The sequence below is a fragment of the Pleuronectes platessa genome, chromosome 9 (assembly GCF_947347685.1).
Source record: "Pleuronectes platessa chromosome 9, fPlePla1.1, whole genome shotgun sequence".
In the NCBI taxonomy this organism is placed as follows: domain Eukaryota; kingdom Metazoa; phylum Chordata; class Actinopteri; order Pleuronectiformes; family Pleuronectidae; genus Pleuronectes; species Pleuronectes platessa.
In genome coordinates, this window is record NC_070634.1 from 11,999,250 (window position 1) to 12,019,627 (window position 20,378).

General features: G+C 44.4%; 3 protein-coding genes across 4 annotated transcripts in view; 1 reads left to right on the top strand and 2 right to left on the bottom strand.

The window, feature by feature from the left end:
- The first annotated feature begins 388 nt into the window (after positions 1–388).
- fam78bb (family with sequence similarity 78 member Bb) lies at positions 389–2,785 on the top strand. The gene is made up of 2 exons (XM_053430217.1): positions 389–756; positions 2,263–2,785. Exons 1-2 carry the CDS (start codon positions 389–391, stop codon positions 2,783–2,785), a joined length of 891 nt encoding a protein of 296 aa, XP_053286192.1.
- A 3,341-nt stretch (positions 2,786–6,126) lies between these two features.
- slc35a3a (solute carrier family 35 member A3a) lies at positions 6,127–13,002 on the bottom strand. Its single transcript, XM_053430212.1, has 8 exons — positions 12,623–13,002; positions 12,269–12,478; positions 11,430–11,584; positions 11,137–11,259; positions 9,165–9,339; positions 8,004–8,122; positions 7,718–7,851; positions 6,127–7,602 (listed from the first exon to the last, which is right to left on the bottom strand). The coding sequence occupies exons 2-8, from the start codon at positions 12,456–12,458 to the stop codon at positions 7,512–7,514; spliced, it is 987 nt and encodes a 328-aa protein (XP_053286187.1). The 5' UTR covers positions 12,459–12,478; positions 12,623–13,002; the 3' UTR covers positions 6,127–7,511.
- A 1,617-nt stretch (positions 13,003–14,619) lies between these two features.
- The window catches only part of notch2 (notch receptor 2), a 46,194-nt gene continuing 40,435 nt past the window's right edge, over positions 14,620–20,378 (bottom strand). Inside the window, exons 30-35 of one of the 2 annotated variants that reach the window (XM_053430189.1) lie at positions 20,197–20,284; positions 19,894–19,936; positions 19,493–19,812; positions 19,130–19,277; positions 18,771–18,868; positions 14,620–17,879 (exon numbers count right to left, since the gene is read on the bottom strand). In XM_053430189.1, coding sequence (XP_053286164.1) covers positions 16,443–17,879; positions 18,771–18,868; positions 19,130–19,277; positions 19,493–19,812; positions 19,894–19,936; positions 20,197–20,284 — 2,134 coding nt within the window. In that variant the 3' untranslated portion in view covers positions 14,620–16,442. Of the gene's footprint in view, positions 17,880–18,770; positions 18,869–19,129; positions 19,278–19,492; positions 19,813–19,893; positions 20,045–20,196; positions 20,285–20,378 lie in introns of both variants that reach the window. The other variant, XM_053430188.1, reaches the window with a different exon arrangement.

Below are 20,378 nucleotides of genomic sequence, written 5' to 3' on the forward strand. Positions count from 1 at the left end.
AGCGCCCCGCCGTCCGCCATCAGCTCCCCGGCGGCTCCTGTGACATGACAGCTCGGGGAAGGAAGAGGAGGGTTAGAGGGAGCGGACGGATGATCATATCCCAGAGGGGAGGGCACAGCTCGGAATCAGAGAAGACATATGATTTTGGATTTTTTTCGGTGACACTGTATTAATCCGTGCAGGGTGTTTCTCTGGAGAGGGGTCGGACCACGGGGTCAGCGGGGGCCCCCGGGAGCCGCTTCTTGTCCCCGTGCATGCACAGCAGCTGACACGACCCGGATCCCCCTGCCCTCCACTGGAGCGTTATTGGGATTCTGTCGATTTATTTTTGAGCGGGGGCTATAGTGTGGTACAGCACCCACCTTTGCCTTACAACAAGTCCCATCTCATGCACAGCCTCATACTGGTCGAGTCCCAGTCAGCCGCGCTCTTCCCCGGGCCCGTCCGGCTCACCTGGCTGCTCCTCACCGTCTCCCTCACCTGCACAGACATGGGCTGCATCCAGAGCATCGCCTGCAACAAGTCGCGCATCAAGCGGGAGAACATCGTGGTGTACGACCTGTCCGCCACCATCGACCACTGCCCCACTGTCATCGAGGAGAACTCGCCCATCGTGCTCCGCTACAAGACGCCCTACTTCAAGGCGTCAGCGCGGGTCGTCATGCCGCCTATTCCGCGCAACGAGACCTGGGTGGTGGGCTGGATCCAGGCGTGCACCCAGATGGAGTTCTACAACACCTACGGGGACGTCGGCATGTGAGTTTGACACCTCTTGTCACCTGCGTCCTCACGGCACCCCTGGGCTCTCACACACAGATATGGCCGTGTATGCGTCCTTGGATGCTTGTGCACAACAACATATTCGTGCATGACACACCGAGCAGCACAAGAGGAGCATTTGTGCACGCAGCAGGTTAACTGTGCTCGTCAGCCTCGTTCACTCAAACGCCCACCGACAGATTCTGTTCCTGTGACTTTGGCACCTAAATAGGAAAGCTGCTATTAGAGGAGCTAAACAACAGTTGCTGCTCTCTCACACACACTCAATTTGTTGCCCACGGAGGCATGTCCTCCCCCACACCCCCACATTATCTGGAGGGCACACACGAGGGGGTGTTTAATCCTGCTGGGTTTATAGAGAGTGGGTGTAAGGCTGAGAGGATGGTGGCTTATATAGGGTGGGGTGTCATCCAAATAGATGGAAGGGGGCCACAGGGAGACAAACTGTTTGGTGCAACAAAGAGATAATGATAATCCGCTGGTACGACAACCAGATACCATTTGCAGGCGCCTGCTGTACTCTTAGCAAGCTGGTGTCTAGATGGGAATTTAAAGTCTAAATGAAATCATCGCATTTTCCTTGTGAACAAAAAAAATTACAACAATTTTAACAGACACAAATATGTGCCAGCAATGACATATCCAAATAATTGTTTGGGGAAAGCACTTTTATAATTTAACAAGTGAGATGAAAAAGATAAAAGCAGCAAATCCACCAAAAGAACCCAAATAATATTTGACATTTCTGCTTGATAAAAATATTCGATTTTTTAAAAAACATTTCGAAAATAGTTTCATTAGTTCATTTTTATGTGGATCTATTAGTTCAACAATCCAGTTTCATCACTATGTAAAACTATTTTTGGGACCAGGAATATTTTTATAGATAGAAAATGCAAATTCCATCATCCACAGGTCAAACTTTTGAATTACAACAAGAAATGATAAATGTACTTTATTCATATTTTGCTTTTCTCTTTTGCACTTTTTCTATCACACAACAATTCGGAGTGTCTGGCCCGAGGACACTTCGGAATGCAGACTCTATCCAGACATCAAACCACTAAACCTCTAGTCAGTGGACGACCCACTCCACCTCCTGAGCCAGAGTACTTACATAGTATATGCTATACATATGAATAATAAACAAAATACATTTTCCTGAAACAGCTGGGCACTGTAATTTGTAGCACACATCACTCAAACAGGATTAGGACGTTTTCAGCTGCAGATATGAGGCTCTAATGTGTATTTATGGCTCCAGGACTGTGTGAAATCAACTGAAAATAAACCACAGTGCAATGTTCATCATACTGAAGGAACAAGTCACCCAGTGCTACAATGTAGATTTTTTATTTTTTTTATATGATTTGTTGACAGAAAGGAAATGACAGAATCTAATCAGACGTATCATTTAAATGCACACTGCAGTTTCCCTGAATCCTCTCTGATTCCAGTCTCATACTTCCTGTCTCGCTCCAGGTCGAGCTGGGAGCTGCCTCAGCTGCGCGAGGGCCTGGTGAGGGCCATCAGCGACTCAGACGGCGTGAGCTACCCCTGGTACGGGAATACAACAGAGACTGTCACCATAGTAGGCCCCACCTCCAAGCCGTCCCGCTTCATCGTCAGCATGAACGACAATTTCTACCCCAGCGTCACCTGGGCCGTGCCGGTCAGCGAATCCAACACGCCCTTACTGACTAACATCAAAAGGGACCAGAGCTTTACCACGTGGCTGGTGGCGCTCAACACCACGTCCAGGGAAAAGATCCTGCTCCACACCATCAAGTGGAGGATGAGGGTCGATATCACGGTGGATCCGACCCTGCCCCTGGGCTCCAGGGCCAGACTGGTGGGCCGGGTGCATCAGGACCAGCCTCGGGTGCTGACCCGCATGGAGCCCATCCCTCTCAACGCGATGGGGAGGCCCAACGCCAACGACGCCCAGGTTCTGATGTGGAGGCCGAGGAGAGGGCCTCCGCTTGTCGTCATACCGCCCAAATAAGAGCATTGAGGGCGTCCGATTGGCTGAATCCTATCACAGTTGGCCACATCTGCAGCGAAACAGCTCAAAAGATAATCAGAGAGATTGAAAAACAAATGGAGATCTATAAGCAGGTCGCGATTTTTATAAACTGCCGTTGGCACAAATAAGAGTTGTGTGAGAGTTAAATCTTGAGGGGACAGCTGCCTTAATTCCCCACCGCTGCCTTTGACGATCCAGAAAGTATGTTGGCCTCTTCTTCAGGTGCTGTTAAGCTGTTTGGTTGTTCAGGATTTACTTCAACAGCCCCAGCACAACTGAGCGAAGCTTTGTATTAATGAAAATCTGCCACCGGTGCTGGGAGGTAACACAAACCTGTACTGTAGCTACTCTGGTCCGGAAAGAAGGAGTTTTAGAAAGGTTGTGTTGGCCTTAACGTCGACACAACCCTGACCTGCACGCTGAGGTTCAAAAGTGTAAACAAGGTCATTCATAGCAGACATAAATAACTGGAAGATCGACTGGGATGATACTGGATGATGTGATTTCAGGCATGATGCGAGTGTGTTTGTGTTTTTCTATAATGGAGCCCCAGGGTCAGGTCCAGGCTTGCTGCTTTGTCACACCAGACTGCCTCACACACACTCACACACACCAGGGGGGGTGATTACGTTGTGTACATGCATCCTCAGAGCTATTTTGCTTTTTACATATCACAGAAAATGTAGAAATCACAGCTGGGAGTCGTATACGAAGCCCTGCAGCAGGATCCCCCCCCCCCCCCTCCCCATCTCAATCGCAAATGGCTAGTTCATCCGAGCTGCAGAGCTTCTCCCTCCCTGCCTTTTTGAAAGCCAGCGATGCCTGTGTTGATGACAGTAGAAACCAGGTTTCGAATTTCCCCCCCCAGTCCCATCCCATCACACTTGGGAGGTTAGCTGATTTTGTACGTGTCACAAAACGAGTCTGTCCACAGCGGCTGTGTGAGGAGACAAACGGAGCCGTTCTGTACGTCTTCATTCGGTCAATATTTGTTGTTGAAGAACAGAGATTGTGTTGAAAGGGAATTCTATTTATACTTGAAGGATTGGTTCAGCCAAAATGACAAAAGACAAGTGTCTAATTTGCTTATAGCCCGTATCCAGCCATGCAGCTTTTCACTTTTTAGGAACGTAATTGTGCAAGCTTTGAAATCTATCCGTGAGATGTCAAACAAAAGAAGTCAAATCCAATTCTTTAGCGATCACAGCTGTGAGCTAAACGCTAACAACTGCATGCCAACTTGCTGGACACAACAAAGCTTATCATTTTAGGTTACAATTTTAACATGCCAACATTAGCTAATTAAAACGTATTATATTATTAAACTATTGATGATGACGCATGTGAAGTTACTACAATTTATCAGAGGGGATTGGCCATAGACTTTATACAAAGATGGATGATGCTTCTTAACTTCCTCCCATTATGCAAAAAATGAAGGCAAAACATCCTGGATACAGGCGCCGCCATTTTGCGCTTTTCATTTAATTTATGATGCGGCGTCTGTGCCGTAGTGATCATGGAGTGGAGTGGAGACGCGATAGCAAAGTCACAAGTACACACGCTTGACCAATCACAGGTCAGTCTCAGTTGTAAATTTTTTTGCATCAAGTAACAAATCAAAACCAAACTTAGTAGTTAAATTAGCACTTGAATAAACATCAGTGTGATAAGAACTACCTGAAAAGACAGAAAGCATCTTTGAGAAAAATATATTTGATGCACTTGATGTCCCACCCACTGACATGAGGCAGGATTTATGACCTTTACTGCAGCAAGCCACTGGGTGGGTGATAAAGACATTTTGGTTTCACTTTTGGGGAGCTGTCATGTCATCCATCTTCATATACAGTCTATGGGAGAGACAGAGAAATGGTGCTATGCTAGGAAATTAACCACTTTCCCAAATCAGTATCTAATAGTCCTCATAATCCGCAGACTTAGTTACCAGCAGTTTTAAGACACACTGATTCTTAGGTAAGAAAGTAATTATATTATTCACAATATCTGAAAATATGCATGTTGATTTTTCATGTAATTTGTCAAAGCTCTGACTGGTAACATGTGAAGTATTGGAATAGAGTCAGAAATCTCAGATATTTTAAAACCGGACAAAACAAAAAAAAATACATCGCTACGCACTGCTAGAATTAAATGAGAATGTTTTTTTTAGTTTTTGGTTGAACTAACCCTTTAAAGATGGTTTTTAGGTATTTGGTTTACACAACTCAGTCTCTTGTGCCATTATGATCTTTTTATAAAATGTGTTTTGACGATCCTTGAAAATAAAAAGCCGGGGGCAGCTCACAGAACAGGAGAGTAAAATGTTGCTGACTCTTTTTCCGAGAGGTTTACATGCTGTGTTTTCTGTTGGTGCGCACTCAGCCCGCAGTAGAACAGGTCATGCTGAGCTGCTGTAGATGAGACAGAGATGAAGAGAGACTGGAGAACGTAACCATGTTATTTTACCCATGCTGTTCATTACTCTTGGTGCAAAACCGAACAAGCCTTCACGCACACACCTCATCTAGAACGACACTAGAGCCATGATCACCAGGAGGGACTGTTCCGACCTGCAGCACACTCAGCGTGGACAGTGGACATTTGAGCAACATGCCTATTGTAGCCATGACACAGGAGCAGTTTGTGCGTCTGAGAGCCCACGCTGACAATCAAGGGGAAAACATCTGGAGAAGCCCCTATAAGGAGGAGAAACTTAGAAGGGTGATCCTCAGTGGTTTTTGCTTTTATTCAGACTTTTATTGGGTGGAAAAAACACAAGAACTTTTTTTCACAAGTTGCCCCGATTAAAGCAAGAGTGTCAGAGAAAATTAATTTCTACTTGATTATGAAGTCGCACACTTCGCAGTCTGTGTGTATCAGGGCCTCAAGTGTCTTTTACAGTAACAGATGTGCCTGAGGACTCGGGCAGAGCAGGTGCACGGCCCTTCACGAGGAGCTCGACTCATTCGATCCCACTCGTTCTGCGGATTTACTGGAGTTTAATGCAGCGACTGTTCAAAACCCCGACTGGGTAAAGGTGGTTTACAGTGTTACAACATGACGAAGGTGAAACAGCCGTGGTACAGTCCTTTCTCTCAGACTGTCTGGCTTTTGCATGCAGTGTTTTTAAAACTCATTAAAACAAATGCCAAATATGTCAGAGTGTGAAGTTATTTCATGTCCTGCCGTTTGCAGCGCTAACCATGGGATTGAATGCTACCCTGCGGATTTCACTGTAGTGCATTTTAGTCCAAGTGTAAGATGTGAATGTGTTGGTGGTACGATAGAAAACATCAGGGAGGAGACAGACAAATATATACAGAGAATTCAAAGTTTTTCTTTTGTAAAAGATTCACATATCACTGATTAAAATCATGGAGTTATTTATTATACCCGCTTTATCCCAAAGAAAGTAGTTTAAGAAGAAATACTCCAATCAAAGTGTACAGTCCCAGGTAACCTTCGATGTAAGGTAGGTCATCTGATGTAACCAGTTTCAATAGCTCAGACTTTACTTTAAAACTTCAGTAACATTTAGATTTCTCTTCTTCGAATCAACAGAATATAAAGTTACACAAGCACAGGACACGAGGTGGACGTCGATAAACAGATGCTTTGAAAAGTCATGTAAACTTTTGTTTAATTCATTAACGAATAAGGTAAACAGAGAATTAATTTAGATTTATTAATTCATTAGGATTTAAATGGTCCCAAAATTTACATCAAAAGTCATCATTTCAGGTTGTAAAAAATTACCACATTAATCAAAACGCCTTTTCCACGTCAAAAGTCTATCATTAAATAATAATCCACCTCCTTGTTACGACCTCCAACTGCATCAAGTTAAATTATTCATTTTATTCACACACCCAGATTAGAGACAGACCGGATCACACTGATCTGTGTGTTATCAAAGACGCCTCAGTGACTATATGTTGCCTGGCAACAAAAACTGTTTCCAAAAACAGCTGAACAAAGGGCAGCGTGCGAACCATAACTCAGATAACACCGGTTCTGACGGCTTCCAATGACAACATCTTTGTGTGATTGATCGGTTTTTGCCCCGGAGGCAGATGTAAGGAAATTCCGACTATTCGCACCCTGAACCGTGCGACTGCTGCAGTATCGTACACGGCTTTAGAGAACGCAACGGCTGTAAGGATCAACTCATCTGTCAGAATGTTAGATGTCACAGCCGTGAGGTGAATTAGCCGACAGCTGCAGAATGACAAACTCCTGCCTGTCTGTCCTCTTGAATCTTTAACTGTTCGGGTGGATCAGTGAGTGGCAGTCAAACAGGTTCTTAAACACAATCAGTCGGTCCAGTCCAGAATGTCTCTCCAGCCCTGGAGGGGATTTATGATTATCTCTACAGCGGCAGTTAATGAAAGACAAGAAAAACGTACAATCCTGTTTCACCAGTTTTCTTCTCTCACTGGTTACTCGTCCAGCTGAGGCACTTTTGGTGTTTGGGAACAATCACAGTGTTGTGCTTGCTGCACTTCTCCTGTCCCAGCCTGCTTACCTCCTCACCTCCAATTCCTCCGCTCCTCCTTTTGGCGATCACAACATAAGATAAAGACCTTTCCCCCTCTTTTTTTTCCCTTTTTTAAAAAAAAATCCCTGTCCTCTTTTCCCCTCCTCGTCTTCACGCTTCAACAGGGCCTCCAGCTGCTGTGGTGGTGTCAGCCGTGATGTCCTCCTACGCCCTGCTGGGGTTGGGGGATGACTTGCCCTCGTAGCCATACAGGAAAGTGGCCGTGATGACCAAAATGGCCCCAAGGAAGAACACGCTGTGGAAGAGAGCAGACGTCTCGATCAGCTTGAGAAGTCGCAATTGTGAGAAAGAAAAACTGAGATCATAAAAAAAACTACACAGAGGGGAGAAAGAGTGATTGTTTCCTCTACCCAGTGGGGTCGAAGTCCTGCAGCCAGAAGTAGGATATGACCGTGGACATGATGATGGAGAGCGACGTAGCAAAGCCCTTGAGGATGTTGTCTGCATACTTGATGACCGCTGCTATGACCAGACCTCCCAGGGCCTGAAGAAACAACAAACACACAGACACAGATGGACGAAGGCACGACCTGCACAGGCCGACAGGGAGGCGGCTCCGCCGAGCAGAGGGTCTGTTGCTACAGAGGCAGGAACAGTTCTGGTGAGAAACATCTACTGCAGTGAAGTGAGAGTTACCTGCAGCGCGACAACAGCCCAGGTGACTTTATTGTAGCCCTGGAACATTCCCGACTCCTTCACCCTCTCTCCGTCGTAGGTCATCATCCCAAAGAGGCCAAACACCAGACCAAACATCCCTGATAGACGCATAAACACACAGTGAGTGAAGGAGTGAGCTGAAGATCAGTCAAAGCTTTCTGTTTCTGCCATATCGCGCCACAATACAACTAAATTATAAGGGTTACATTGAAGGAAAAAAGAAAGTCTTGATATTATGATTATGTACTCTTAATTTAATACTAAATACTAAAAACTAAATCATCATGACTTTACTCTAGTAAATCTACAACATTTCTCATAATATTACAAATTTATTCTTGAAAAGTCAGAATTTCGTTCATGTTTAAGTGGCCCGTATACTCTGTCATACCCCAGCTACCTTGTTTCTCTCACCTTTTTCTCTAATAAGGCCTCAATTAACAATTCTTTTTTAATTCTTTTGATTAATGTTTAATGTTAATGTTTGATTAGTGAAAATAACCTTCAAATTGCTTGTTTTGTTGGGGCAACAGGCCAAAACCCCAAATACCCAGTTGCCAATCTGACAAAACAGAGACAAGTTTGACATATAATTTTATCGATAAGATTATCAACATCACTAGTTGATTTTCCAAGTAATGGATTCAGCTCTAAATCCCTATTTCCTCCATTTCCTATTGGATTACGTCACTTTATAACTACTAAGATAACACACAGCATTTTCTGCACTGCACTTGTTCTTGGCTCCAATACTGTAATGCAGGTGAAAAAGCTCCACGCTCACACCAGGGATCGCAGGAGACTGAACACATGCCTCACACGTTCCAGGGTAAAAATAAATCAGACGGGAACATTCATCTTAGCAGGAACGTATCGCAGGCTTAAAAAAAAAGAAAAACAAAAAAAAGCCCAGCTGGATTTCTGTGCAGGGAAGAAAACTGTGCACGAGAGTTCACTGCAGAAACCTGGTGCAGGGGCCTGTTTCAATCTTCCTCATGGACGAATGTGCATTAATCAAATTAAAATGCTTGTAAAGGTTAAGTATGTATTTCTGTCATCAGCGTTTGAACACTTCTCCTCAGTTTATTGATTTACACTTACAAATACCTGCCAACACCAGACAGACTGATTAATACTGACCCAGCTGGATGTTGCGGACCCACACGCTCTGTTTGCTCTCCTTCAGAATCTTCTCAAAGTAGACGCCAGCGAAGCCACTGGAGCAGCACGCCACCAGGACGGCTGCCACTCCGATGAAGCCTGTGGACGTTTCCTCCACCTCTTTGGCAGAAGGAGCAGCAGAGTCAGAGGGCCACTGCAAGCACAAGACAAATATGTAGATTCGAATAAAACACAAGGTTGAACGCTCATTATCAACCCTGGAGTCATGTGGTTTAATCTAATCTATTTCATTTTCCAGATTTTGCCTTTTCAACCGTATACTCTGATTTCATCCGCAGATGGAGATACCGAGATATAGATCTAGAAGTCTGTGATGCTGAAACATGAAAATCACCAACAAGCATTTTACTACTTTGCCGATTTGTAAAAATGCTTCGGAGTGTGATTTCCTGTGTTATGTGCAGCAGTAAGCCAAAAAACATGGTGTTAATGCAAAAGAAAGAAAAATGATCTAAGGGACCTGTAAATAAATATATTGTAGCTGTGTATATAAATAAATAAGATAGTTCAAACTCATTTCAATAACTGAAGTGAAAATGAACACCACAAACCTAGAAAATGAAAAGTGAAAATGAAACCCTGCATTAATGAAACCAACTAATTCTTATCAGATCCGTTGCTCGTTTTGTTAGTGATATTGTTTCCAAACGGAGCAGTCACTCTGGGTGCACGCCCAATTTGGTTGTGATACCAAAGAGGATAAACCAGTGTCATTCCTGCACTCGGCCCAGTAACACAGAACGATAAGTGTTTTCTTTCTGGTTGATCCTGCTATGACGGTGAGTCCACAGCCCCCCCTCCACCTCCACTGTGCCTCCGGGCCAGATCACACACAGCACTAAGACCATGTCCGGTATCATATCAACTGACTGGCACCTCCATTGTTTTGCCAAGGAGGAGGAGGATGTGATCGTACAACCGTTTGTCAATTTTATTTACACATTATCATTCATCAGCATGCCATTATCTCAGAGCAAATATTTAAACATCAAAGCCAGCCCTCTTTGTTTTCAGTATTTACTTAAGTGCACTTGGAAAGTGTTGAGGCACCACCGGTTGCTCTTGCACATCTTGATTGTACTCGGGCTGATGTAAACTCTATAGCATGATTTATGATTTGCACAGGCACACAGCTGCCTGCCCTGTACAGCTGATGACGCATATCAGAGCTACAGGCGAGCCTCGAAGGAGCTGCCTGCCGAGCTCAGAGACACTGACCTGAAAAGGCAACAAAGAAGTTTCCCAACAGCACAGGGTTCTGCATAATACTTCAATGGAAAGAATTTGGAAACAAACACTGCTCGGAGTGCAAATGCAGTAAGGAAACTGGTTCCTCCATGACACCTCCTCAAGGCTCCAACAACAGAAAACACAACCGCCAGAGCAACTGCTTTGTTTGCAAAATGCTCTCCTCCAAACAAACAAGAGCTAATAAGCAACAAATATGCTAGGAAACTGTTGGTTTCGTGACTGCAGCATTTCCATGTCACTTTAAATTTTAAAGGTTTGTGGTGTTAATTCTAACTTCCTGGAGCTGGCGGCCAATCAAGCTCCTGTGGGAGAAATGGAGAAATGTGGTGGAGGGTATAAATATGACAAAGGAAGAACCCGTTAAATATTGGAGCGGATTCAGTTTTTTTTACTTTCTTTAACATGGCGAGATAGGACATTAGTGAGTGTGGAGTTATGTGCTCTCCAAGTGCTATTCAAGTTCTGTAACACTCTGAGACTAAACGCTACCGTTTTCGTTTTAAATGGACACATATGCTAATTACTAATGGAATAAAAGGCTTAATTTAAACGCTGCTGCTCATAACAAGCACTCACAGACGTCTTTGTGTTTACCATTTTTCCATTAAGAATATTCTGTGTTTCTTGGGATGGTGAAGACAGATTTTAACATTCAATAGACTTGGAAGTTGTACCAGACCTGCACGAGAGCCACTCCTGCCATAAGAATGAGTAGAGAGAGCCACTGGTAGATGCCCAGCCTGCGGCCCAGCATGGACACGGAGAACAGAGCCGTGGTCAAGATCTTCAGCTGGTACGTCACCTGATGGAGGCAAAGTGGGAAAACTGTAAACAATAACTAAATAACCCATGTACAAGAATGATGTGCTTATTGCTAAAAGACTCAGAGAGACACAACAGCTCTTCTGCGTGTTGCAGGTCATCTCATTTTCCACCAGTGGTTTCCAAATCCAACCTGCTCTCATGCTGTACCTGGTATGTGGCTGCGTCGAGGTTTGACAGGGCGACGTACAGCAGGTTGTTCTGCAGGGTGTAGATCCCAGAGGGGATCGCCAGCTTCAGTGTTTCTATGGGTTTTTGGAGGATTTCCTGGCGCAGGATGATGTTAAGAGCTCTTAAACTGTAATCTGAGGAGTGAAAACAACCAAGTCATCAAACATTTTACTCAAGTCTGTGTGTATGTGATCTGTAAATGTACATCTGTAGATTTCTGCGTGTTCACAATAAAGGAAAGACGACGGAGCGCATGAAATGTCACAATCTTGGTGTGGGTATGTGCTCTAGTTTTGGATACAATTTTAGTAAAAGAAAGAAGTATGTGAGGTTTTGGTGTATCTTTTGTTCGATGTTGATGTGTATTTCCTCCACCAAGGAGGTTATGTTTTCATCAGCTTGGTTTGTTTGTTTGATTGTTAGTGAGCAGCATTACACAAAATCTAGATGACAGATTACCGTGAAACTTGGTGGAGGGATGTGGTATGGATCAAAGAAAACATGAAATTGAATTGTGTATAGGACTTTATCACAGATTTCCAAGGGAATCATTCATGGAACTTGATGTAACAAATATGTGTTTTTGGAACCGATATCTATGAGAGTCCATTCGATTTAAGGGCAGTGTTGAGCCTTGGCGAGAGTATGCAGTGTCATTCTATTTAACAGTATTGCATGGTTGATTAGACACAACACAATCAATCAAAATACATAGTTTCAACTAAGTTCTGACCCTCTTTAAATAACATTATCAATGGACCAATCTAATATGATCACCAGGGGGGGTATTCGCAGCCGTGCAGGGGATGCAGACTCACTGTGCTCCTTGAAGACGAGCAGCACACAGGCGATGATCTTCATGACCTCGGCCGCCACCACAGCGGAGGAGGCCAGGTACCGCGGGCCCTCGGCCTGCAGGGTGCGGGAGTACCGCATGGTGAGCACCAGGGAGGTGGTCTGGAACACCAGCACGCCGAGAGACAGGTACTTCAGCCGGGTAGAAGCCATGGCCCCGGGTCGGTGGGTAGCTGGCCACGGAGAGGGAGGAAATAAGACTTTAAAAGATGCAGCGTGTGTAGTTTGGGGATTAACTTCATATAAATACAGAACCACAGTGAGGAATGCAAGCAGGTGTTTAGACAGTGAAAGAGGATTTTAGTCGCAGCTCTCACCCTCCTCTCTTTCCTTCTTTCCTTCAATGGCGCCTCGACAGCAACTTGACAGACGAAGCCAAATGTCTCTGGAGGAAACTAAAAGCCTCCTGTCCTCTGTCCTCTGTCTCAGTCCAGGTACTGGAGGCTCGACCCAGGTGTCAAGGCAGCTGCACCTCAGCTGCTGGAGTCCATTGACCGCTGAGCTCCGCGGATCTAATGTGCTCTCATTCCAGCTCCCCGCCGGCCAAGGCTCTCCCACACACCGCCACAGCTCGCTCCGCCATTCCGCTGTCACCCGCTGTCACAGCAAAACCCGGATTCAAACACCGAGGCAGAGGCGAGCGAGGGAGAAGATCTCTGACATGCATGAAGTTCGGAGGAACTTCCGTGTACAGGGTTCTTCTTCTTTTTTCAATCAAAGCTCACTGTGGGCGTCAGCGACACCCGCAGGTCCGGAAACAAACTGCACTGCTCATTCGTATCAGCCTCTTTTGCTTACAGTCTATGTTTTATGTTTTCGGATCATCAGCTGACTAATGGAGCAATAACAGGTTTTAATGGATCGTTCACTCAAAAATTAAAGTGCACTCATTATCTACTCACCACTGTGCCGATGGAGGGGTGAGTGAAAGGGTTTGAGTCCACAAATCACTTCTGGATTTTCAAGGGTAAACAGCGTTGCAGCCAAATCCAAAACAACTGAAGTAACTGGAGATCAGTTCTTCAAACGTAATAAACGGGGAAAAAACAGCACAGAATGCCTCCATACTGCTCCCATGGTGTCATCCAAGTGTCCGGAAGCCCCGACATTCAAATTCAATTAGATTCTCCAGAATTTACACCATGTTTTCAGCCTAAATGTCTTCTGTTATCCTCAGCCCAGAGTGGCCTTCATGTTTCTCTCGCCCAAAAGGGAATGTGACGAAAAGCCATGGTCACCATTCGATTCAATTGTTTTGGATTTGGCTGCAATGCTGTTTAGCCCCCTAACTCCAAAAGTGTTTTTAGGACTCAAACATTTTAGGAGAACTATCCCTTTAATAACCAGACTATTAGGCAATTGTTCATCTTTATTCATTAGTAGTTTTTTTTGTCTTTTTGAGCCATTTAAAAAATAAAAGCCTGAAACACTAAAATCATTGTAATTAATAGAAACACTACATTGAATGTCTGATACCATGTACAGAATAATATCATCTTGTGGTAAGTGTTTCAATGAGATCACCTAATAAAAAGAAAACGCCTCAGGGTGTTGTGTGCTCTCCTGTAATAATGTGTTGTAAGTGTTGTTGTTAGTATTATACCATACCATTATCGTGTGAAGATATAATGATGACAACATGGAACCAATGACCCACATTTCAAATGTCAGAGTGATGCTGATTTATAGAAAATACAAACTACTGATTTCGACTTTGATGATTTGTTCCCATGTTGCTTAGGTTATTTCAGATCCATTGACCCCATTTACACCAGAACATGTCAGATACACTGGTGGCTGTGGCTCAGGAGATAAGGCGGTTTGTCCAATAACCAGGGGGTTGGCTGTTCGATCCCAGTGTCCCCCACCCTGTCTGAATGTGTCTGATTCTGAATCCCCAAAGGGTGTCAGCAGTGTATGAGATCTGTAAGACACAGAATATGCTGTACATAGATGCACTGTCTAAAAATGTGTCATCAAGACTAGAAGGGAGAAATATAAATGTATTTATTTACAATTTATCAAACTACATCCTGTAACTACCCATCAACCCTATATTAATTTGTTGTATTGGAGTAACAAAAAAAACTGTAAAGAGGAAGCCGATACTTCTCTGAAAAACAATATTTACTGAAAGATTCAAGTTGTTACGTTGTTGTTTGCCTTACAAATAAAAAGTCATATTTTAAGGACTGAGCACGCATTCAACCTGATGTGGGATTGAACAGCGTCTGTCTAATTAAGAAACGATTGAAAAATTAACACAAGAACATGAACACAGTAGCTACATCAAATCAGACTGAAGAGCAGAATCTATCAGGATCTGGGCTTTATTTCAGTAAGCACATTTTTGGTTGATCATTTGGTTTATTTTTTTCCAACAGACAACTTATTTCATCAGTTTTAGTCTTCTATCGTATACAAACATGGTGACAACTACTTCATATGACATGTATATTATAGGGTATTTGGTTAACAGAAGAAAGTACAAAAAAAAACATTTTATATACAGAACATAAACACAGCCTTGCATATGTACGGAGCTAAAACGCTTGATACTTGTGAGAGAAGAAAATCCTGTTGACTGACGTCTCCATGTACAGCATGTGTATGTGAAACTGCAGGGATTTCCTTAGCACAGAGAGTAAAGGCCTGAGCAGGCACTGGGACTATCAATGAAAGATTAATAATTCGGTTTCTTTACAGATATTTAAGTAATTATTCGAAACAAAGGGAACCTTTCCCGCTATAGGTTGCTTGTGCTTTGAGTAACGCTTTTTATAGATCATTATTATTATTAGCAGGAATTTGGACTCAATGTAAATTTTTTGGCTGAATCAAACAAAATTTGGTCTTAAAAACACTGATGTTTCAAATGTAAAACAGTGAATGATTGTCCGTGTTCATAGAGCAGTCACACAAAGCTATGCTCAACATCTACTTTAAGAAGAAAGATAACAAAAAAACATTATTAAACTGTACTCACCCCAAGACTTGGTTTATGAATCATGAGAATTTAAGAAGGTGCAGAGTTACACTGATTGTAGTTGGTTAAATGATTTTGAAAGAGAAACTATTTAGAAAAGAGGGAGTTTAAAGTTAGAAACATGCACCTCTGTAACATTCAGAATCATAGAAGAAGTGCGAACAGTATTCATGTAAAAAAAAAAGACACAAGAACAAAGTCTATGTACATCATACAACAAACTAAACTTGGTGGCACAACAGTACCAAAAAGTGTGACGGAGCAAATCTGTTTGGGAAAATGTCTCAAGCCTATAGTGGCACCATCTGTGACAAATTCAGATTTTGTTTTAAAATCAACACTTTCTATATTTCTGTACCAGTAACTGTCTTCAACATATATAATACATTGCCTGTTATGTAGTAAAAAGATGCCTCTGTGCAGGTCTTTCTACTGTGTCATTTCCTCGGTGTTCATCTTCCTTAGCAAGCAACAGTCTTTTATAAAAGTTGCCCTTTAGCACAGTAAAACAAAAATGCATGAATAAAAAACCATTAAGGCAAAAACGAGTTAGTTTTGCTTTGAGAATAAAAGCTTAACTTAATGTGACCCATCGTATTAAAAAGTTAGTATCGGCAGGCTCATCACATTAAACAACATAAAGATAGCACATAACAGGAAGAAATAAAAATGTCCTCCAAAGTCGATGCAGAACGTCTGCAGTCCATCTCAACAGTCTGTTTCTCTTATGAAACTCCAGCTGATCAGCGGTCAACAGTTCCGCGATGATCCCTCGATAAAACGTTTGTGTTTGGTGTCAAGGCCCAAAAAGAAAAGTCCTGACTCAGATAGCAGAGGGTTGAAGTAACTACACAGAAAAACGGATTTTAGCTCACGATTGACTCCACAATTTTTGGTGTTGAGAAAGTTTGATATCTAGCTGATAATACTCGACGTTTTTAGACACACAGATAAACTATACACACAGTTTTCTTAAGTGCAAAGAGGAGAGGAACACAATAAAGGGGGAGGTGACCGATAATAAAAATCAAGAACATACAAGGAGAACTAACAAGAGAGGTGAGAAAAGCACTGGATGAATTATTATGTGTTGTTACTCAAACTACAGAGGACCCTGAAGTCCGTCTATTTGTGCTTTCCTCTTGGCTGGCCTACGCAAACACCTGCATGTTTCCGAGCTGAGGCTGTTGAGAGGCCTGCTGCATCTGCTGCGACTGCTGCTGCACCTGCACCTGCTCTGGAATGTGTGTGTGGCGGGATGACGGCAGTGCGTGGTGGGGGTTCCCCAGAGGGGTGGGGCTGGTGGTGACGTCAGACCAGTCTGAGTTGGAGTGCGGCGAAGAGGACGACCAAGGGTCTGGCGACTCCGGTGAAGGGGTGAGATATGGATGCTCGCTGGGCGGGTGGGCAGAGTGGCCGGGAGTGGTACCCTCGGAACCGGCGGTGGCGTAGCTGTGCTGGGAGGGGGGCGTGGGGTATTTATCCACAGGGCTCTGCATGGGTGGATAGGAGGGCAGTGGTCGAGGCTGGCCCTCGATCCCTCCGTGGCCGACGTTATGTGGATGCTGCAGGGAGTGGGAGAGCCCGTGCGTCATGCTCATCTGCTCAGGCATCTGGTACATCATTCCCTGGCTGCAGTGGAGGCGGCCTGATGCCTGCTGGGGGCGAGCCTGAATCTGGCTCTGCCCCTGGGATTGTGTGACTTGTACTTGCCCTGGCTGAGGCTGCTTCATCATCGCCTGGCCTCCTCCGGGAGCCATCATCTGGAAGGTGACAATGGGCGGCAGCTGCTCTCGGCTCATGGTGACGTTCATGGGCGTCAGCATCGCACCCTGACCGTGGTGTTGGCCCATGCCTGGGTGAGATCCCCCCATCTGGTGCGGTACGAGGCCAAACATGTGGCCGCTGTAGCCGTGCTTGGCCATGCCCACCCAGCCCTGCTGCTGCCCCAGCATGTGGCTGACGGGGGGCAGCATTGGTCTGGATGTGGGGCTGCTCAGGAGGGGAGGAGAGTTTGCTGTTGAGGAGACGGAGCCGGACACATCGCCTGTGTATGAGTGTGGAGATTCCAGTGAGTCGACAGGTGACATGGTGACAGAGCTCTCTGGAAGTCCTCCTGCTGCTTTGACGCCGTTCGCACTCCCTCCTCCCGCTGTACCTCCCCCACTTCCTCCCCCTGCAGCCACACCCGGCCCCTCGCCTCCCGCAGGCTTCTTCCTTCTCTTCGCCTTCATGTCCTTCAGCTCCTTAGCTACCCCGCCAACACCTCCCACCTTCGCTCCGCCTCCGCCCCTCCTGCTCTTCTTTCCCTGTGGCCCAGGCCTCATGCCGATGAAGCCTGCTCCATTGGCACCACACATAACAGAGTTTCCTCCTCCACCCATGTGGTTCGGCCCGTTGTGTGGACTGTGAACCAGATTGTACTGGTCCAGCAGGCGAACAATGTCATGATGCATCCGTTCTTGAGCAGTGTCACGGGGTAGACGATCCAGGTGATCGGTAATGTCTCGGTTTGAATAGTGGTCGAGAAGAACCTGAGCTGCCTCGAAGCTGCCTTCTCTGGCTGCCAGGAAGAGTGGGGTCTCCTCCTGTAGGAATCACACAAATGGATAAATACATGTATAATATACACAATACGTGTATCAGCACATGTCACAGAGTAGAAATCCAATTTCAATGTGTAGGTAAGCAGTTCAGTACATTCAGTCTATTCAAGGATGTGCAGTAATAAAGTAGAAAGGAGCCTCAGTGTAAGTGCAAACATGAAGACTTTCTCTGTCTTCATTCCCAATCATCTTCCTCCCTCTCCACCTCTTCTAATCAGCTAACTGTTTGGTGTTTGCAGTAATCCAATCAGATCTTTAATCATCCAATCATGTTGTTGCTGTTAGGATTTAAATCTGCTCTCCTCTCGGTCGCTGCCAGCTGTCGTTTCAGTGATTCACTGAGATCCTCCTCCTCAGTCACCTCCAGTCTCCAGGTCAAGTTTCAAGTTCATCTTGCGAACAGCACAATCTCTCATTTATATCAGATCAATTTCTTCTCTCATCGTGCACGGTAAACAAATATATTCATTTGAATTTACTGTGCTTAAAGAGATTTTAGTACTTGGCCCTTTATTCAGTTATAAGGGAAATTTTTCTCCAACTCAACCACAGGTCGGCAGTTTAACTTTGACAACAGGACATCAGGTTAATGACATGATGTTTAAATGACAGTCATCCTATGTGAAGTGAGTGATGAGTAATACACACACACGATACACAAAAAGCTGAATTTTGTTTGGGGTTTCGCTTAAAACTTTACATTTAAGCAAAAGGAAATAAATCTGTGTATCAAAGTATTTTTGCTTAATAATTCCTTCCTGATGCACCATTAATATAATACTTATACTACTATAGATTTCAATTTAACACTTTTCCAGTGAGGTAACTTTAAAACAAAATGAGAATAGGGTTCGAAAAAGAAGAAGAACAGACCTTATTGTCTTGCATGTCACGGTTTGCTCCGTTCTTCAAAAGCACGAGAGTGGCCTCCACGTTATTAACCGCAGCTGCCCAGTGCAGAGCAGATTTGCCTGAAAGAAGTGAAAAAAAACAAAGAAGCACATTCATGTTAACCAGAGTGAAATAATAAACAAAATTTAGTGGTCAAGAACTTTATAAAAAATTGCCATTCAACTAAACTTAATTTTACTGTCAGATTTGGATACTTGTCCTCCTTAACAAGCAGGTTAATCTTGCTGATACAACAGGTTGAATTCAGTACAAGTTGTATTGCTGACCAGACATCCAGTACAACACAAGGACATTTCACTAATTAATTTAAGGTTCCTGACCGTGGTCGTCGACAGCGTTAATGTCAGCGTGGCAGTGGATCAGCTCCTCCACCATGCCCTCCACAGCGAGCCTGGCTGCCAGGACCAGGGGAGTCGTGCCGTCATTCATCCTGGAATCTAGTTCTGTTGCACGATTACGGATCAGAATCTAGGAGACGACAAAGATACAGAAACAACAGAGATGGTGAATAATGATGCTTTCGTGAAGAAAATTGTACTTTGATTCTTGTTCTTGATTGATTTGTGTGCTTCTGGGTTTGTACCCTCATGGTTGAATGCACTTATTGTTGCTTTGGGTAAAAGCATCAGCAAAATAAATTGTAATGTTTATTAATCAAATTCAAGCTCAGACAGTCATCTCACCTGGAAGACTCCCTGGGCGTCAGCTGCCACAGCAGCATGCAATGGAGTTCTGCCCATGTTATCATGGCCGTTGGGGTCTGCTCCAGCGTCCAGCAGTCTCTTGGCAGCATCAGCTCTGGCGTAGCGAGCAGCCAGGTGAAGGGCCGTTTCTCCAGTGCGGTCGGTCTGGGCCATTAGTGAAGCACCCTGAGTGATCAGGTCTGAAATGACACTCGGGCCTGGTTCATCTCCTCCACTCTCCTCCTCCTCGTCTACATGCATGCTGCAGTCCGGGCCTCCGCCGTTACGCAGCGATGCCAACATCAGCGGAGTGAAGCCATCTGACAGAGGAATTAAGTTAATCAAGAGAATAGACTGAAAATGAGTCATGTCTCAAAAGGTTTGAGGTTAAGTTTTCTCACCAGGTCCCTTGACATTAACATCCAGACAGTCAGCATCCTCGGCCTGTGGGGGAGTGAGCATAATGTCAGCAGCCTTGCGGTGCTGCAGGGTCCACTCCCTTTGGTCAATCCCACCATCCATATTGATGGGCAGCAAAGGCTTATCTTCGGTCTATAAAGAAGCAACAGAACTTGAAACTAAATTCCCAACCACCAAAAACACTTATTTGTATTTTAAACATTTGTTTCACCCAACTTCAATTTGAACTGCTCCAACACATCAGCTTTATTTGGACTATTCGTTTTCTTTCTCAATTCACTTACTCTTGGTTTCTTGGAGGGGACATCTTCATCCATCCATCTTTGACTCTGACTTCCATCAATCAGGGCTCCATCCTGGGTCTTGAAATTCCTGATATGACAGAAAACAATTTCAGTAATGCTCTAATTGTTTCTTACATTATTCCAGCTGTTCTCTGTTTGATAACTCTGTGAGCATGAGGCAC

Coding starts and splice junctions, on each gene's coding strand:
- slc35a3a (XM_053430212.1), bottom strand. CDS start 12,458: ATGGCTTCTACCCGGCTGAAGTACCTGTCTCTCGGCGTGCTGGTGTTC. Junction 11,260..11,429: donor TCGACGCAGCCACATACCAG/GTACAGCATGAG, acceptor TGCCTCCATCAG/GTGACGTACCAGCTGAAGAT. Junction 7,603..7,717: donor CAGGACTTCGACCCCACTGG/GTAGAGGAAACA, acceptor TCTCTTCCACAG/CGTGTTCTTCCTTGGGGCCA.
- fam78bb (XM_053430217.1), top strand. CDS start 389: ATGCACAGCCTCATACTGGTCGAGTCCCAGTCAGCCGCGCTCTTCCCC. Junction 757..2,262: donor ACCTACGGGGACGTCGGCAT/GTGAGTTTGACA, acceptor GTCTCGCTCCAG/GTCGAGCTGGGAGCTGCCTC.